We start from the raw sequence: 18,606 nt of genomic DNA, 5'->3' as shown, positions 1-18,606 counted from the left end.
AAGCCGTTCCTCCGTCCTCTCGTCGGCCGCCCCCATGATTAAAACTCCACCATGGATTTTCCGCGACTACGCGCGCGCGCGCGCACGCGAATGTTTCCCGATACCTCTGATGGAGACACGAGCGAGCGCCCGCGTGCGGAAACGCGACTTTGAGAAAGCATATCATAGGGGAAGGAAGAGATAAGAGGAGGGGGAAGGAGAGAGAGAGAATAGAAGATAAGTTAGGTTAGGTTAAGCGCTTCTTTACCTACAATATACCATGCTTTTGCATTTCGAATTTATTTGGAAATGGAATCGTTCGTCAAGCCCGGATTCGATCTTGTTCACTTTGAGGCGTAAAAAAACCTTCAATGAAAAAAAATATATATATATATATTCTTACACTTTTCATAAAAACGAGAAGCAGAAATGAAAACAAATGCCAAGGTAACTGGACAATAAGTCGTGATATCGCGTTCCTTGGAGGTCAGAAGTCCAGTAGGTAAACGTGCGTAAAGCAAGTATCATTTTCCCAGAATTGTGACGACACATTCTATAAAGAAACATAGTCCTTTCGGTATGGAAGGTCCTACGGGCTCGTGGAAGAAAGGAATGTGCAGGAAGATAACGCGATAGACGCGGGCCATTGGCGCAAACCGTGGAATAGGAGGCGATAACGACGAGAGACAAGAGGGAAAGATGGTGAGGGATACAAAGCGCGAAGCATCGTGAGCTCGTCGCACGCCACGTTAGCACGCGCTCGCGCGCACGACGGAGCTGCGCGAAGTAAGCGGCGAGTTGCACGCGCACTGCGCACCCGCCGTCGCCGTCGATCGGCTGAGAGGATTCAAGGAAGAGAGAGAGAGATAAAGATAGAGAACGAGCGTGTGCGTGTGTGCGTGTATATATGTGTGTGTCGCAGACAATCGTGTACTTACCATCATTTTATAATTGATCTTCCGCGCGGCCACGTTTTCCATTCTCACAGACATGGTCGCGATGTGGTTGTTACAGTAGAAAGTAGAGGAATCCGTCACGTCGTCGGTGAACGATAGAAGCTACTACAGCCGCCGATGAGAATAACAATAACAAAATACGCCGGCGCGACGCTGCGCAGCCTAAAAACCACCGTCAGCCGTCGCCGCCGGTCGCTTTCGCGCCGCCACTCTGGTTCCTTCACCTCCTCCTCCTTTTTTACCTCCCGCACAGCCGTCGCTTCCTCCTCCACCTCCTCCTCCTCCTCCGCCTCTTCCACTCGTTCGTCGGCGTTTCCTCGTTCTCGCCGTTCCTTCGCACGTCCTCGTCCGTTCCGCGGCCGACGACGTTGTCACTTGCCGCACTGCAACACCGCGCGACGAGTTTCCTCGCTCACCGCCGGCACTGATGGGACAACTGAGCAGAGAAAAATTACACCCTGTAGCGCACTCGCAAGACACGACACGACACGGCACGGCACGTACAGATAGACGGATCACCGAAACGTGAATTCGTGCACTCTTTCGATCGGCCGCCCGGTGGAAACCGGAGCAAAGCTGAGAGTAAGAGAAAGAAAGGAGATTGGAGATACGTGTGTGAGGACGGCGACGTAGTGTAAGAATACCGGGCGAGACGCCGCTGCTTGCTCGGCGTGCAGCGACGAGGGATGGCCCAATGGCGGCGTAGGAGGGGGTGGAGAGGGTAGGGACCGATCGTACCGTGCTGTACCGTACCGTATCGTATCGTACCTCTACCTTTAACGGCTCAGTCGTCGTCGTCGTCACTGTCCTCGTCACGAAATCCAACGTGATGATAAATTACTTTACGCCATTGAATAGAGAAAGATAAAAGAGAGAGAGAACGTGTGCACGGTTAGAAACGAAGAAGAATGCGGGAGAGGGGAAGGATAGAAAGAGAGATACGTTGGCGATTCTGTAAATTATGGAGGAAGAAGCGAGATGGAATAACGAGAGGAAGAGAAAGGGAAGAGAGAGAGAGATAGAGGGGGGAGGGGATTCAAGAGAAAGAGAGGCCGCTGCCGAGCCGATGGCGATGCGAGCGACGGATGTCAAGAGGGTGTGTCGTGATCGTGTGGAGCGCACTTTTCACCACTCTTATCGCTTTTAAATTACCGCACGGCACGCACCGGCGGCCGGTTAGTCTGTCTGTCGGTCGGTCGTACTGTACACACTCGCCGCTCGAGCACCTTTTTCCGCGTATTCGAGCGTATTCGATGACGACGACAACGACGACGATGACGACGCCGTCGTTAATTTTCTTCTCGTTACTCTACACACGTATATACGAAATGACCGATGAAACGGACGAATGCACGCACGCATGCACGCCACGCATGCACTGCACACACCCGACGAGGGTTTCCTCGAAGAGAAAAAGAAACGGAGAAAAGAGATAGAAAAAGAGCGCACGCTGCTGCGCCGCGTTGCGCCGCGAAACGGAGAGACTAACGGCGGCGCCGCGCGACCGACCGTAAAACTGCACCGAGGGAGTGTAGATCGGCCGCTTACTCGTTTCAAACGCGATGCCGTTGCTGCCGTCGCTGCCGTTGCCGCCGCTGCCCGGCCGCTACTGTCGCCGAGCGTCGGAGGCGGCGTCGCGTCGGCACGAAACCGCCGTAGATCGCCGGGACGATCCTCCGAATTTCTCTCCTAGTCGCTCCGTTCCCGCGGAGAACGAAACCAGCGGGACGACCTCCTAGCGCCTCGCTCACTCTCGGCGCCGACGTCGACGATGCCGTTGCCGTCGCCGTCACGACGATCACCACCAAGCTAAACTACTAGCCGTTGCTTCACACACGCGCACCACACACATACATACACATACGCACACACACAAACGGCCGCTCCTTTTTCTCTAATACTCCTCTGCCGCTTTCTCGTTCACTTCTTCCTCCGTCGTCTCGTTTACGGTTCTCCTCGTTTTCCCGCGCACCACTTCTCTATCTCGATACCCTCTTCCACGATAGAACGGCTCTTTCCTTCCTATCTCAATGGTCGTACAAATTATACACCGCGTTGCCTCGCGGGGTGAGCACACACTACTTTTTAATTTACGGCGCGTTATTACAAAAATAGAGCTTGCGTGTAGAACGTGTAGTACGGAGCGTGTGGAGTGTCTTTCTTTCTCTCTCTCCTCCGTGTTTCCCTTAAATAAGATTAATGTACAATTGGTTAATTGTTACTATAGGAAACATTTAATGTGTGTGTTGTCTTGTAGGTAGAGACTAAGCTACTGCCCGGCGAGGTGCGCCCATCTTGCCCGAAACTGAGGGTAGTCGCCGATGGGCGGCGCTGCCGTCAGCCGCACCGAACGATGGGGGCTCCGGCGGCCGCGCCTGTCTGCGTTGCCGCCACTCAACACACGCGCGAGATTCGGCGTCGCTTCGGTCGACGTTGGACGCGAGCGAGAGAAAGCGAATGGTCGCGCCGCCGACCCGACGAAGACGGCCGATTCGGCGAGCGCACGATACAACGAAACGAGACGCGAGAAAAGGATCGGACGAACACCGGTGACGCGGCCACGCCGGCGAGTTTCGATGTGCTGCAGTTGGCAGTAGTGCGAAACGCGCGGAGCGCCGCGATGGCGGTAGATTGACGGTGGGGGGAAATGCGGCGAGCGAGCGGAACGACGAAGAGGGAGGAGAGAGGGAGGGAGGGAAAACATTCATTACGCTCGTTCTCCTCCGAGAGAGTCCTATTGAACTCTGTCCGAAAACAGATCGTTTTCACTTGGAAACGATAGTCGTACCTATCGCGACGAAAGATAGGGAGAAGAAATGAAAAATACCTTCATCAATGAGTAACGATCGAGTACCGATTGTGCCGAACGTCCTGCAAGTGCCAGGCGGACGGTGGCACGTCGTTGCTAATTAAAAGTCAGAATCACTGACTGAAATAAACTCGTAAAGTGAAAATGTAAAGAAAGCCACGTAGGAGAAGCTAGGAACAAAAGAAAGAGAGAGAAAGGAGGGGGAGAAGCATCGAAGAGGAGAGGGTTGGGTGACGACGCGTACGCTCACCCTCGCTCATCCATTCACTGTAGCCACGCAAAGATCGAACCGCGTGTTTAGTCTACTCGCTTGCACGAAAAAAAACGTGCTCATTACTAACCTGAACGGATGAATCACGTACGAGTCAATAACGTCGGATAATATAATGATAACGTGAAAAGAGAGAGTAGATCTTCGCGAATACGTGACGGAATCTTTTGTCCGGAATCCTGAGATACTCTCCCACTTAGTACAGATCTCCGAAGGACATTCTAAAAATGTCCAACTAGGACGTCCGTATGCATGGGCGTAGCCAGGATTTTGTTTGGGGGAGGGGGAATCAAATTGGAGTTGAGACTTTTTAACCCGTGAGGGGGGTGGAGTAGTCGAGTGATACGGACTATTGGATTTGTTTTATATTATTTTTAATTAATTACTAGTAGGTAAATCACATATTTAATGTACTAACTTACTTAATTTTTTTTCTTAAAATTGTAAACTGATACTTCGAAATGGCAAAACTTCAATTTATAATACTATTAGCCGTTTTGGATTCTCAGAAAATCTTTCTACAACTTTCACCTTCAATTCTTCTTTCTTTTTGAAAATTAATTTCTTATGAATACTCGTTAACCATATTTCGTAATTGTGTATAATTTTTCTAATTATTTTTTTTTAATTTAATTTAATTTTTTATTTAAGATTTAGGGGGCCTTGGCTTAGGTCCCCCCCCCCCCATGGATTATATCCATGTCCGGATATCCTCTGAATATCCTGAAAACATTCCTGAAGACTTTATCCCACAAAGTCTCTGTATAGGCTGTCGTGACGAAATTTTTCTCACAAACGAAGGTTCATTTAATTCTCGATTTTGATCTCTGAGTAGCTGAGTTTGTTTAAATCCCCGTAGCGCATTCATTTGTACAATTTGCTTGGCCATGTACAAAGTCCGTTTCTCTAGAGAATTTCCGGAATTCGTAGTTCGGCTACCTGAAACGCTGAAACGGATGAGCAGTCGAGAGAAAGCGAGATAGGGTCCAGAGAGACGCAGAGAGAGGGACGAGGAGAGCGAGAGGAAGAAGCCGGCTCTCGCGCTCTCTTTCCGCAGACCGAAGGATCGATTGTTCCGATCCTTTCGCCGTCTCTGCAGGGGTGCTCTTGGAAAAATTTTGTATATCTAACCAGTACAAACTCTCTACTGAATTATTATTGTTTCATTTTTTTCAATCAGAGCCGGAATCCTATAAACTCAAAAATATTAGAAAGCCTCTAACGCGGTTATTTTTTTCATTTTTATTAATAAAAAAAACGATTCGATAAAAAAGAGAAATACAGGAAAAATAATTAAAGAACAATATTTTGTCCAGAATATATGGGAATATACGTAAGAAAGAAAATTGAAGAACAAAATTGATAACAGCCTATAATAATTATTTTATTTTTATTGGAATAATTTACTCAATAAATGTAAACATATATTTTGTCACGTATATTTGGAAATTTATATATTTGTCCGAGTACCTATAATAATTCGGTTATTGTATTCCATCTTTGAAATGCAAATGTTGATTAAAATCGCGAATGCGTTAAAGTTGAAAACAATGATTTCAAATGTATTTACCAATTCACGGAATATTTATATTTGTAAACATTAGCAACATTGCGTATAAAGAGAAATAATATTTATCACATAAATGACAGGGGCGGTTTCCTTCTCGATCTTCCTCCTTTCGCATATGCGCCCTCTCGCGATCTCTCTCCCTATCCTGTCTTTCTCTTTCTCTATCTACCGATTCCTTTCTCTCCCCTCTCTTTCCTCCCTCTCTTCTCTCTCTCTCTCTCTCTCTTTCTCTCCGTACGCCGAGTTCCTTCGCACCTTGGATGCAGAGCGTGAGCGCGTTTATCGATCGATCGCAGAACGACCTCGCTCACGTCTCCTACTCCTCCTGGAGGTCAGGAGTCGGCGGGCTGGATTTTTCCCTCCCTCCCGCCCTTCTGTGCAATTTTCTCTTCTTTTCCTCGCGACGCGACGCGGCTCGACTCGACGCGGTGCGGACAGCATCCCTCCATCGCCGCGACACCCCGCGCAGCTTTCCGGTCGTCGACTCGCCGATGTGCGTCTCATTGACGAGCTGGATGTCGTGCGAGTAAATCGATGTGCGATTGTTGCGAGGAGATAGCGATCGGAAGTATACATTAATCCTAATTATTAACATTTTGCGAAGATAGAAAAAATGAGTAATGATATGAGAAAGGAATAATCTTTTCTTGGACAGAAATATTATCTATTATAAAACCACATTGCAGCTGAATAAATATTTCAAATTATTTAAAAATTTATTCACCTCTGCTTTCCGATAAGATATTTGTCACGACAATAAAACTTTTCTAAATGGATGATAATAGTCAAATAAACTATATATGATAAACTATGAGTAGATCAAAACTGAATTAGAACGAATTAAGTAGAAAATACATAATGAATTTCTGACCGTTCAATGATCGTAACGATGGAAATGTGCTGATGAAAACTCACATTTTCTCACGGTACCTGAACAGAGATTTTAGACAAATCATAACGATGAAACACGTTAACGTGTTACGATTAAAAATGGAAATAATAATATCTCAGTTCATGTGCAATTTCCTTTCAAAGAGCAAGTTCGATTAAAGTACTAAAGTTCATATTTACAGTTTCTGCTGAGCAATTCGGTCGAGAAACTAATTTCGAGATAGCTCTTGGAGAATCAATCAAGTGTTTGTGATACATAATCGTAATCGCGATTCTGTAAAATAAGTGAAAATAAGCTCAATCTTATTGCCCGAAACACGGCCTTGAGACCTATTATATGCGATTCGACAATCAATTCTCGCGTTGCCTCGTAACGTCTCTAATAAAGGCCGATTAATATTACGGATTGAACCAATCGTAAATTTGAAAGCCTTTAGCCTAATTGAAGAAAACTTGGTTGATGGAATCTGAAATTAACGGTAAAATCGAATACCGGAAACTCGAGTTACTGGTATCGAGAATATCAAGCTGTAAACAGATCTGTGTAACTTGTTTATGTCTTATAAACGTCATTTCTAAGTATTACCGAGTTCCTCAGTTTAAAATAACTTGCCACACTTGCTGGAAAAAGATTGTCGCAAAACAATGTATATATGTATAATGCTATGTCAAACACTCTCTCTCTCTCTCTCTCTCTCTCTCTCTCTCTCTCTCTCTCTCTCTCCCTCGCCTTCAGTCTTTTTCCGCTCTCTCCTCTATTAGAATTGCTAGAGTTAAGCAGTGCATTATGCACGATGTGTCACAGCACAGTCACTTTGCCACTTGCAAGGGTTCATCGAGGACACCCGGCGTCGTTGTCTTAGTCATCGGGCCTCGTCTATCTCGAATCTCGTTGGATTCGTTCATTCTCGTCGTCTTCGTATCGAGGAACGTTCAAGAAAGCAGGCCATCGGTTTTGACCGATGTCTCTTCTCGTGTCGTTCGCATTTCTCACTCTCTTTCTTCTCCTCCATTCCCCCTCCCCCCCTCTCTCTCTTTCTCTTTCTTGATCACAAACGCACACAGTCTCACACATCACGGACAAGGTCAAGGTCGTTAGCCTTCGTTCCTCGGCATCTTCCTCGGCATCCACCTCCGCGAATCTCTTACAAGCTTCTCTCTCCTTCCTTCCCTTTCACACTTATTCTAATTAATATAATTCTCTTGCAAGATCATATATTTTTACGTTCGGTCAAAACCAAAAGCCACTTGCTTTGCGCTTTGCGGATCCATGGCTTATATGCGTTAAGTCCTATCCGTAAACCCTAAGAGGATTGCCGCTGAATTCGGACAAGCGTATTACTGTTTTCCAGCTTGTCTAGAAGAGCTAATTAAGGTAGCTTAATCTCAAAAAATGTGTTGCATATACTAATTGAATAAATATATCGCTATTACTTAAAAATTATTAATCTAGTACACTGAAAAAAAGATTGGGCTGCTGCAGCAAATTAGATGGTAAAATATGGCATAGCATTTTTAATTGGTTGCAGCAGCCAATTTTTTTTTTCAGTGTATATATAATTAATATTTTATACAGTTAACCATTTACTAATACTATCGTTTATACAGTTGCACTCTATTTTACTATTAATATTAATTGTCTTTAATAATGATATTTGGAAAAAAACTAAAGCTCATTAAAACTAATGTTTTGATAAATGCTTGGGACTAAACAAAATCTTTGCGTAGTATAGAACGATTACGGAGTCGCTCGATCGGCCTGAGATGAGAGCGAGCAGCACTTGGGACATTCCGTTGCTGCCACTCGTGCGAACAGGTTCCCGAGCGATTGGAAAAAAGAAAACGATGAAAAAAAAGAAAGGAAGAAAGACGCGGTACGAAGAAAAAGGAAGCGATGTGCGAAGGGGCGAACTAAACAGTCATTCGCGGCGGATCGTTTGATGTAAATAACGAAATCGCAGACCAGATTGGACATTCGTCGATGTCATCCATATATTGTCGATCATTCCCGAGAACGGGAATCGAAGTCGACATCGTTTTCGGCGAGTTTCGACTTTTTTCAGATACGAAAAAACGCACTTTGAACAGACTCAAATAAACATAGATATTATCGTTTATTTTTTTCGTATTGAACTCGAGATTATTTATTGTTCCTGTTATCTCAATTAATCTACTACCTAATCATCTTAATCAGTTTACCGAAATTTGGAGGCTACAGTCTTGATGTATAATTTCACAATTTTTATATTGTAATACAAAATCTGTTCTTTCAGATTCTGCACTCTATTCTTTTAATTTGATCTTTTCCTTCTCCTTCCTTCCGAAGAATAAACTGCATGTACTTGTTTCATTTGCAGAGAAGTTAACGTAGCGTTGCTGAAAATTCTAATTCAAACTACTTTGCGAAGATATCGCTGATAAAGGACTGTTTTTAATAATTACCGAGTATTTCTAATTAGAAAACGGTATCGGTGCCTTTGGAAAATTCTGCGAATCACACGAAAATTCCTAAGGAGGGAGGGAATAGTCGGGTCAACCGGAAGTCAAGGCCACGCGGTCAATCGCCCTGTGATCCGTCGCCGTTATAAATAGATACCGGGCGCCCCGGTATCTCTACGTATCTACATTCGTATGTCGCATGCCACGACATCACAGTACCTTGTGAGTACGCTTCACGAATGCCATTGTCCTCCCTCCGGATGAAAATTTTGGAAATGTATCGATCTGGGTAATCGTTTAAAAGATGCACTCCCTTCCGTCTGTCGAATAAAATACGTTTAAATTGTTAATTAATTGCTTACAAATACGTAGCTTATTGAAATGTCGTTTCCTGTGCCATAACTTTGCCCGAATCTTCATCAATATACTCGTATATTCTTCGCATATATGCATTATATCGACCGGCAACTGTTGCAACAACTCGAATGCGAAAATGTTTCCATTAGCGTAATTAATCGAGGGACAGCCGCGTGGCCGCATTTCTCATTTGTTTTTTAACAATCACTACGGGCCAACCCTTTCAATTTTGTCCAACTCGCCTGCCTCCCACTCGACAAAGCTCGCGCGCGAAATTTACCTGGTAATTTGCATACCATTAAAACGATCGCATCGGCCTACCACACGACAGTGGAATACAGCTTGATGTTGTATCGGATGACGCAGAAGGCATCGACGATTCAATCATCTTGATTATCCGTGCTATTTTCCATCCTATTTGCGCCTGTTTATCCGATATATAGTGATATAAATCATTATAATGAGACGAAAGCGAGATGTTGCTCTCATATAACGGTGTTTCGGTTATATACGGTATTTCAATGTAAGGTAATTTTTTTTCGGTCAATTCAGAGCTGAATTCAAAGAGACAAACTGAAACTTTAATCTTTTGATACGTTATAATAATTTTCTATTTTTAATATTGACATACGCATTTTTCTAAATGTGGAATTAACAACGAATCATTTTTCCAATACTTGAATCCAAGAAACCGTACAGTACCGTTTAATTAATTATTTTTTATTAATTGTTTTATTTAATATAAATCTAGTGTAGTTCAAATACATCTCGCAATAGTATCAAAACGTGTTTTCGAAAAGGAACCGTGTCAGAATCGATTTTGCATTATTTGCTCATTTTGGAGGACGTTCCTAAAAGAGAAACACTTATCGCGGAAATACATATCGCACGAAACGATTCAGAATCCGTGCAGTTGAATTATTATTACTGTTTCCTCTTTGTTTTCATATTTGTTGATACGTTATCGTCGGGAGACTGACGCGCGCCATTACGGACTCGCGTTTTTGTCTTTTGGGGAAAATGGTGGTCGATAGCCACGTCCGGTATTCCGAGGCGTCTCTCACCCTCGTTGCAGGCACCACGGTACCCCCAAAGATCGTTCGGGCAATGACCTCGAGATTATATATTCCGCCGGTGTGCGCGGGGTGGTGCCGCAGAAGGGGGGCTTATGCCCTCCGAATTCGCTCGTGGAATCGCACGGCGCGAATCAACCCTCCCCGACGTAACGAGAGTCGCACGAGGGTGCTTTCTTTTTCTCTAAACTATTGTAAAAAATCATTGTTTATGAAAAAATGTTTTATCTTACATCTGTAGTTTTACGTTTTATCTGTGCAGTTTTATCAGGAATAGATAATTTCGCTTCTACTTGCAAAAACGCTCTACTATTTAAGAGATTTTTTTCTCATAATTGTTGCACTTCTTCGTCAATTCTTCCAATATAAATATAGGTATTTTTTTGGATATTTATAATATAGACATAGGATTATTTAGAGATGTCTCAAGGATATATTTCTTAATTTTAAATCACCTCTATTTTGCGCAAATACTTTGTCTCATTTTCGAAATATAATCTAGTTATTCCGAGCGCGAGAGATATCGAGTAATTCTAGAATTCAATCGATAAATGACAACGACCCCAAATGGAGCTTCACTAGAACATGGTACATATAATCTCCACAAATAATATATTATACGTTAAAATATTATGATAAAGAAATACATAGATATAATTTTAGATTTTATGTAAAATATTGAAAATCCTCATTATTTTATTTTTCGATTTATTTTCCTTTCATTTTTATTATTCTCAATATTATTAAATAATATTAAACTAATTTTAAATTTTCTCTCTCTCTCTTTCTCTCTATCTAAAAATCTCTATTCTCTTGTAATATAATCCAACATAAGCTTGATGGTAGTTTAGAAACAGTTTCAAAATTATGGAAGGTATAGAATTAAGGCCAATGACCGAGGAGTAAAATACGCTGAAAATTTTCGAAGATGCGTCAATGCAGGTGGTGCATTATCCGTGTCTCGGAAAGGTTCTCCCGCTCGTAGCAGACCGAAGGGAGAGCAGCGCGCAAAGGGACGAAAGGACGAGGGCGGAGGGCGGAGGGTAGAGAAGTCGGGCTGGAGTGAGGACGGAGGGACAGAGAGAGAGAGGGGGGGAGGGAGAGAGGGAGAGAGAAAGAGGATTCCGCGCGCTTCGTCGGGGTGGTTGCCCTCGTCTGCGCTTTGTGGGAAATGGTCGCTCAATAACGCGTAGGTCCTCCTCACCCGCCCCTGCTCACCCTGCCTCGGCGAGGCAAGGGCCGATGCCCCAAAAGACAGGCGTCGAACCAACCCTTGTCCTACCCGTCCCGCCCGTCCCCTCGAAAAGGTCAAACCTTGCCCTTCCTCTTCGTCCCTCTTTTCGTCGCCAAACCTTGCGGGTCGCAGGAACAAAAGAATGCAAGATGACGATTGGCCGAGGGTCCAAGTAGCGCTGCGGATAAGACTCTTTGCGGATTGCCATGAGGATTGTCCGAAGAGGGAATCAATAATGGTCTTTCAAGAAAGTCTGTTTAAAGTCCGCAGAATCCGAAAGGATCGAAAGGAAGAAGCTGCATTCGCGTCGAACTTGTCCTAGGTCAAATATTTCTAACGTATCGATATTGATCCTTGATTTGCAAGCTGTTAAATTTAAATTAAGCGTAATAAATTTATATTCATATATTTTTTTAAACGAGATTATTTTTCGGTGCAGTAAGAATAAAGAAGTATATTTTGGGGTAGAGCTAAAAAATTTTGGATGTATCTAATGCTAATGACCTCCAGTATAAGCGTGAGTTCCACTAAGTATACAGCTCGCTGCGATCGAAAACTCATTGTGAGATTGTTGGACCCGAGTTTCTCACAGGAAGTTCATTTAACGAAACTGCAAGATTTATGAAATCTCACTAAGAGGGCAAGAAATATGAATCCAAATCGAGTTAATAAGAAGCTCCTGCGACCTTTACTTTCGATCGAATTTAACGGTTTTCCAGCGACGCGTGTCTCGCGATTATACGAGCTAAATCACGCGAGATCAGTTTTCGGTAGATGAGCGAGAATCAAGCTTTCCCCGTTTTTTCACCTTTTATTTTTTACCCCCCTCCATCCATTTTTTTTCGTCTCCGATGAGAGTTCGCCGAGCGAGATCGATGAGCGCTAACCCGTCGCGCGCGAAAACACGGGAGCGGCCGCGGCGGAGAAGGACGGGGAGGGAAAGGGAAAGGGAAACGGATCACGGTGTGTATCGATCTCGCCCCTAGGGACTCGCGGCAGGATTAGGACGTCACGGTAGCCACCCACGACGAGGCGGCGCATGCAGGAGCGGCGCGAGGACCTCGTGGCCCTTGGCAACCGGTTGCCAGGAATCGCGCGCACGCTCCTCTTCTCACCTCTTCGCGTCCTCTCTCGTCGCCCTCCATGCTTCGTCTCTCATTTTACCGAAGGGCTATCGGCTGTGTCGCCGACGGGAAAGCATTCTCGCGTACGAACGATCGCGGCACGTCCTCGCGCGAGAGCCGATCGAATCGAACAGGGGCGACTGCAAGAGGAAATATCCTGTGAGCTGAATGATGGGCGAGGTGAATTCGTATCTCTGGCCGCTGTGTGCCGTGTACATCATTTTGCACATCGATTGCAATTTCGAGAACAGAGATGAATGAACGTTTCGAACTCGAATAAATTTCGCGTGCATCGTTAAAAAAATTAGCGAGAAAAGATCGAAAGGACAAGAATGTCAAAATGATCAATAAAGATTTAGAATTTTTTGTGAAACTAAATTTTTAAGCTTCCAACACCAGGATTTACTCTAAAAAATTGTTGAATATGTCTCCATCAACTTTTACTATTTGTTGATTTTAATATCTACTTTACTCTCTAAATCTGAATCAGTGGATAGTCACTAATTACTCAGTAGCATACTTGGCACTGATAATCAGTGAAGTTCAATTAAAAGAGGAAGAATATTCGAGCATTATATAACTAAAATACTGATATTTGCATGTTAATTTCAATCTTCCAATTCCATATTTATTGAATTTATGCACTAAAACAAGGTTGGTTAGATCACATAATAAAGATCAGCTAGGATAGGGATCTTACATTTCATTTACTGATTACCAGTGGCATACTTGGCACTGATATCAGTGATTATCCACTGATTCAGATTTAGAGAGTATAACAGTAAATGCATTTTAAAATATACATGTATAAAATCAGAGTTTTACACAAGATTTCTTTTTCCCTATTCGCTGCATCCATAAAGATGGGTTTCTTTTAATTCAATAATTCGTCTAAATCTCAAATAGGGCAGCTTCTCCGCTAATCCTATTGGTATCTTCAAAATCGATTTTTCTAAAAATAGTAGGCCCAAACGAGATACTGTATTTGGAAACTAATAGACCAGATGAAGATATCGAATTATCCATTTATTCTCTGAGACAAAGTGCAAACAAGTTCGTCATTCTCAGGTTTGATATCAGGGTACCTATTATAGAACAAAGTCGGAATGGATTCCGATCGAAATTATTCAATTATTCCCTAGATTTCTATTGTATTTTCTGGAGAAAACGGAATAATTCCGATCGGAATCCATTCCGACTTTGTTCCATGATAGGTACCCAGTACTCAAAAATGTACCAAAATATGAAGAAGTATATTTGTTCGTGGATATCGATTAATTCATCCCAACGGAACTTTACTGCTCGTAAAGTGACGCGCTAATTTGTATTTTCAAAATTCGATATCTAGATATTTAAGAGGACGCGTCTGAGTGCCGAAATAAAGGCAAGAGGAAGAAGAAAAATGGATCCAAGTGCAACGAGCGCGAGATTCGCCCCTGCACGACATAGAGCATCCGGTGACGCAACTTGCGCCACCCTCGCAACTTGCACCCCTCGCGTCGCGGCGCGTCGCGTCACACCCATCCCGCTTCCGCATACCTCGCGCGCATACCCTCAACCTAACCTATATCTCCCTCTTTCTCTCACTTTCCTTAGGTCGTTGATCCTGCGGCCGCGCGCGCGATCGAACGCACGCCGCCGCGAAAATACGCGGCCTATAATTCTATTTGCATGCCGAAAAGAATGAACGGATCCTTAATTTTATGAGAGAGAGAGAGAGAGAGAAAAAAAAGAGGGTGGAGACACTTGATTGGCGTCTCCGAAGTGCTTCATATTCTCGTTCATCATAAAATATATAGGATCTGTTTGGAGAACAAGACGTCATTATCGTTCCATTCGTTAACTCGTTTCATTTTATCACGTCTGATGTTATTTTGAGACAGAAAATAAGATGAGAGTGATTCTGTTTCATTTAGCTGTATTAGTTGTATATTTCTCTGTTTACATCTCCCTGTTAAAAAATGCGCGTATTTTATTTTCAGATCCTAATTATAATCCCAGGCAGAACAACAAATCATTATGATAACAAAATTATATCAAAATGACTTCGAAATGATCATTAAAAGTCATTTTTCAATCATTTCCGATTCATTTTAATCATTTTGACGTTATCGTGACTTGTTGTTCTGTTTGGAAAACTTCTCTAATCTAATCTTGTAATGGGTTATCATTCTTCAAATCGATTTACTTTGCATATCTTCGGTTTTATGTAATTAATCAATACAAATGGTATGGTTGCAATCGCTAGGTCTTCATATCGAAAGTGCCGAAACGAGGGAACGTGCAACTATAGTCCTGTTCTTTCTAACCTTTCGAATTTCTTACATGGTTCATCATTTCTTCTCCAATATGGAGAGAAAAAGTTGAATTTATGTATTTAGAAATTTTATATACACTCAGATATAATTTTATCCTTGTTTAACATTTGGTGAATAACAGCAATTAAGGATAAAATAATATACCTTGAATTAACGCATTCCTGTGCAGAAAGTTCAGTTGAAAAGAATTCCACGGATTATAGCAATTTCTACCAACATAGTTTAATTAATCTCGGTTCAACCAGCTCTTTATCTTTTTCTAATTCTGAGTACAATGTCCGTTAAATTTGTATCAATGTAGATTAACTTTAATCTCCAGTTTAATCCTCTCTTCATCGTTTTCTAATAAGAATTAGAAAAAGATGAAGTGTAATAATTAAACCGAGATTGATAGAAACAGAGATATTAGACACACATCAGATATCCATATAGTTCTACATTTCGCATTCATGTTTCTGCAGAAATTATATAGATTGATCGTAGATGTTTCACAATTCTTTAATAGACGACTAATAGATGTTAATTTTAAAATTTTATAAATAGATTCTCAGCAAACACAAAATACTAATATTTAACAATATATATCAGATTCCTCAATTAATTAATATTATACGAAATTAAACAAAATCGTATTGTCCATTTACTTTCATTTACAGATTAGACTAATTTTGGAAACTCTCTCTTTTAAGAAATCTTCTTTAAAACATATAGTAAGTGAAGAGAAAAATTTCGCTACCTCTCCTTTTTTTTAAATATAAGAAATTAAATTCTGCTGTCTCCATCTAGCGGCGGTGCCGCGTCCTAAACTATATACATCTCTAATTGACGTCTCGTGGATGTCTGTGGTAGATTTGTCTAGAAGCATTTATTGACATCTATCTTAGAAATCATGGATCTCTATTAGCTGTAGAGTTACTGAAGATTGTATGGATGTTAATGAATGTCACGCTGCGTGTGAGAACGAACCTCGTGTGGCGTGCCGCGTCACGCCGCGTGTCGTTTCGCTGGCGCGTTGTCGAACATGGCTGGAGTGACGACAATCGCGGATAACGACGACCCAGAAACGAGGAGGCCACAATTCGGAACGCGGAATTTACCGCACGATGGAAACGTCTTCCAGCACAATGCATGGTACGTCGTGGCTCCACGCGCGTGTGACGTTGCTCGATTTGAAATTCGACCGAGCGCGTGTTCAGCCTAACCTAAAAGAAGCTGCAGAGTAAAAAAAAAATACTTATATTAACCGCGATATTTATTGTGATTGTCTTTTTTTAAATTTGAATATATATTTTTTCTTTTATTTGAACAATCGTTGATTGATTTTAGACTATGTGTATTTGTTGTATGATAGGCGTACTCTAACCTAGAAACTGTTTTCGATTGGGTTCATCACTTTCGTGATGTTATTTTATATGATTTCATACGTAATAAATATTATACCCAATATTTTATGCTTTATTTTTATTTTCCTCATTTCCTTTTTTTGTATTTATTTTGTTATAAATGCAACCAACTAAATTTAAGAACTGTGTAAAGATTGTTATTGTTATATTTTTTTTTACTTGCTCGTTTATTTTTTATTTCACATCTATTTCATTCATTAAAATTAAAATTTATTTTATTAAATATAATAAAATAATATAAGTAATATAATTTTATATATATCAACTGTTTATATAATTGCTATGTTCTGTTTTATATGTATTTGATATTGGAAAAAGGATAGTAAAGTCTCAATTTCGTTATAACTTCAATATATCTATCCCTTAATGATTGAATATTTAATGATTAAATTTACTGTTCTAAAAGGGATAATGTTACATGGGATGAAGAACAAGAGAAGTTAGCGCAACAGAAAGTAGATGAAAATTCTACTATTACGATGTCATCTGAGCAACTCTTTAAATATGAAATTGAAGCAGATAAATATTGGGACAAATTTTATGGAATACATAATAATGGGTATGTATGCGGTCTAAGCAAAAATATTTTCTCTACTGTTTAGAATATTAGATAATGTAATCAATCTAATATTATTTATTCAATGAATCAGTGCAATGAATTTTTAGTTAATGCATTTATTATTGTAGGTTTTTTAAAGACAGGCATTGGTTGCTAATTGAGTTTCCAGAACTGGCACCTAATACCATAAAACAGGACATGGAAAGGCCCATGAGAGCTGCATTTACAGATGAAGATAAAAAATGTGGTGAAAAACACATAAAAATCCTCGATTTACCATGTAAAGACAATTGTAGAATATTGGAAATAGGATGTGGTGTAGGAAACACTGTATTCCCTATACTCATGTATAATACAGACCCAAAGCTGTTTATATATTGTTGTGATTTTTCGGCGAAAGCCATTAATATATTACAACAAAATCCTACATATAATGTAGATAGGTAAAATTTTCTAAAATGTGTTTAAATTTATTTAACATCATTTAATAGAAAGTATAGTAGCGTAAATTATCTACGCCACATAATGCGTAAATACATTTGTACAACTTGTTTGTTTTAGATGTAAAGCATTTGTTTTGGACGTAACTCAAGAAATGTGGACAACTCCTTTTGAGCCTGAAAGTTTAGACATCATCGTTCTTATATTCGTATTGTCTGCCATTCATCCTGACAAGTATGTTTAATATTACTGATTATTAATATCTTATATATAATATATATACAAATATATAAATTTAGATGAACAAATTGTATATTTCCAAACTAATAACAAATTTTATAAATATAAATATCAATATTATATATGTGGAAAATTAAAATAGCAAATTAAAAAGTCTTGGACAGAAAAGATAAAGTTGTTAATATTTTTCTTGATATATTCTGTAGGATGCAACATGTTATGCGGCAAATGTACAGGTATCTTAAACCAGGTGGAATAATTTTATTTCGTGATTATGGCAGACACGATTTAGCGCAATTGAGATTTAAGAAGGGTAATTGCCTCGGTGAGAATTTCTATGTGCGTGGAGATGGCACCAGAGTGTACTTTTTTTCTCAAGGTATGTAAACTTTAAAATGTTAAATTAGTATTGTAATCTAAATACGTTATTCTTATTGCTATATGAACAAATTTCCAGATTAGAATTAGCATAGTCTATTGAATTATTAATAATTAAAATTTGATGCTCCTAACGTTTCATCGAACATTTTATTGAAATTTTTTCAGAGAATATTAGAAAATTATTTACCGGTAATGGTTTCATCGAGGAACAAAACTTCATGGACAGAAGGCTGCAAGTTAATAGAGGTAAACAGTTGAAAATGTATAGAGTATGGGTACAGGCGAAATATCGAAAGCCGTCGTAGAAGCTACTTAATGTGAATATCGTTATCGAATTTCTACTAAAAATCTAAGATTTATGATAATAATCAGTAAATAAAATAATAGAAATATATTTTTATATATTGTTCTCGAGATTTTAGATGTTTACTCAATGTACACTAAAAATCGATTTTCATTTTAAACATAACTCCCCGAATCTATAAAGTCAACTTGTCCTACAGTATTTAAATATGTAATTTTTTTAAGATTACACTGTTAAATCTATAGTGTCAAATTTAA

The 18,606-nt window shown here is 40.8% G+C and overlaps 1 protein-coding gene and 1 long non-coding RNA gene across 2 annotated transcripts in view; one reads left to right on the top strand and one right to left on the bottom strand.

Annotated features, from left to right (window-relative positions):
- LOC108726702 (uncharacterized) overlaps nt 1-3,583 on the bottom strand; it is a 19,001-nt gene extending 15,418 nt beyond the window's left edge. Inside the window, exons 1-2 of the long non-coding RNA XR_001936817.1 lie at nt 2,484-3,583; nt 918-1,371 (exon numbers count right to left, since the gene is read on the bottom strand). This is a non-coding gene — a long non-coding RNA (uncharacterized lncRNA). The remainder of the gene's footprint in view (nt 1-917; nt 1,372-2,483) is intronic.
- A 12,302-nt stretch (nt 3,584-15,885) lies between these two features.
- Mettl2 (methyltransferase-like protein) lies at nt 15,886-18,514 on the top strand. The gene is made up of 6 exons (XM_018454359.1): nt 15,886-16,152; nt 16,831-16,983; nt 17,112-17,426; nt 17,545-17,658; nt 17,871-18,043; nt 18,211-18,514. The coding sequence occupies exons 1-6, from the start codon at nt 16,043-16,045 to the stop codon at nt 18,348-18,350; spliced, it is 1,005 nt and encodes a 334-aa protein (XP_018309861.1). The 5' UTR covers nt 15,886-16,042; the 3' UTR covers nt 18,351-18,514.
- The last annotated feature ends 92 nt before the right edge of the window (nt 18,515-18,606 follow it).

This window comes from Mycetomoellerius zeteki, unplaced genomic scaffold, assembly GCF_001594055.1.
Source record: "Mycetomoellerius zeteki isolate Tzet28-1 unplaced genomic scaffold, Tzet1.0 scaffold433, whole genome shotgun sequence".
Classification (NCBI taxonomy): Eukaryota; Metazoa; Arthropoda; class Insecta; order Hymenoptera; family Formicidae; genus Mycetomoellerius; species Mycetomoellerius zeteki.
This window is presented reverse-complemented; position numbering and strand designations above follow the sequence as displayed.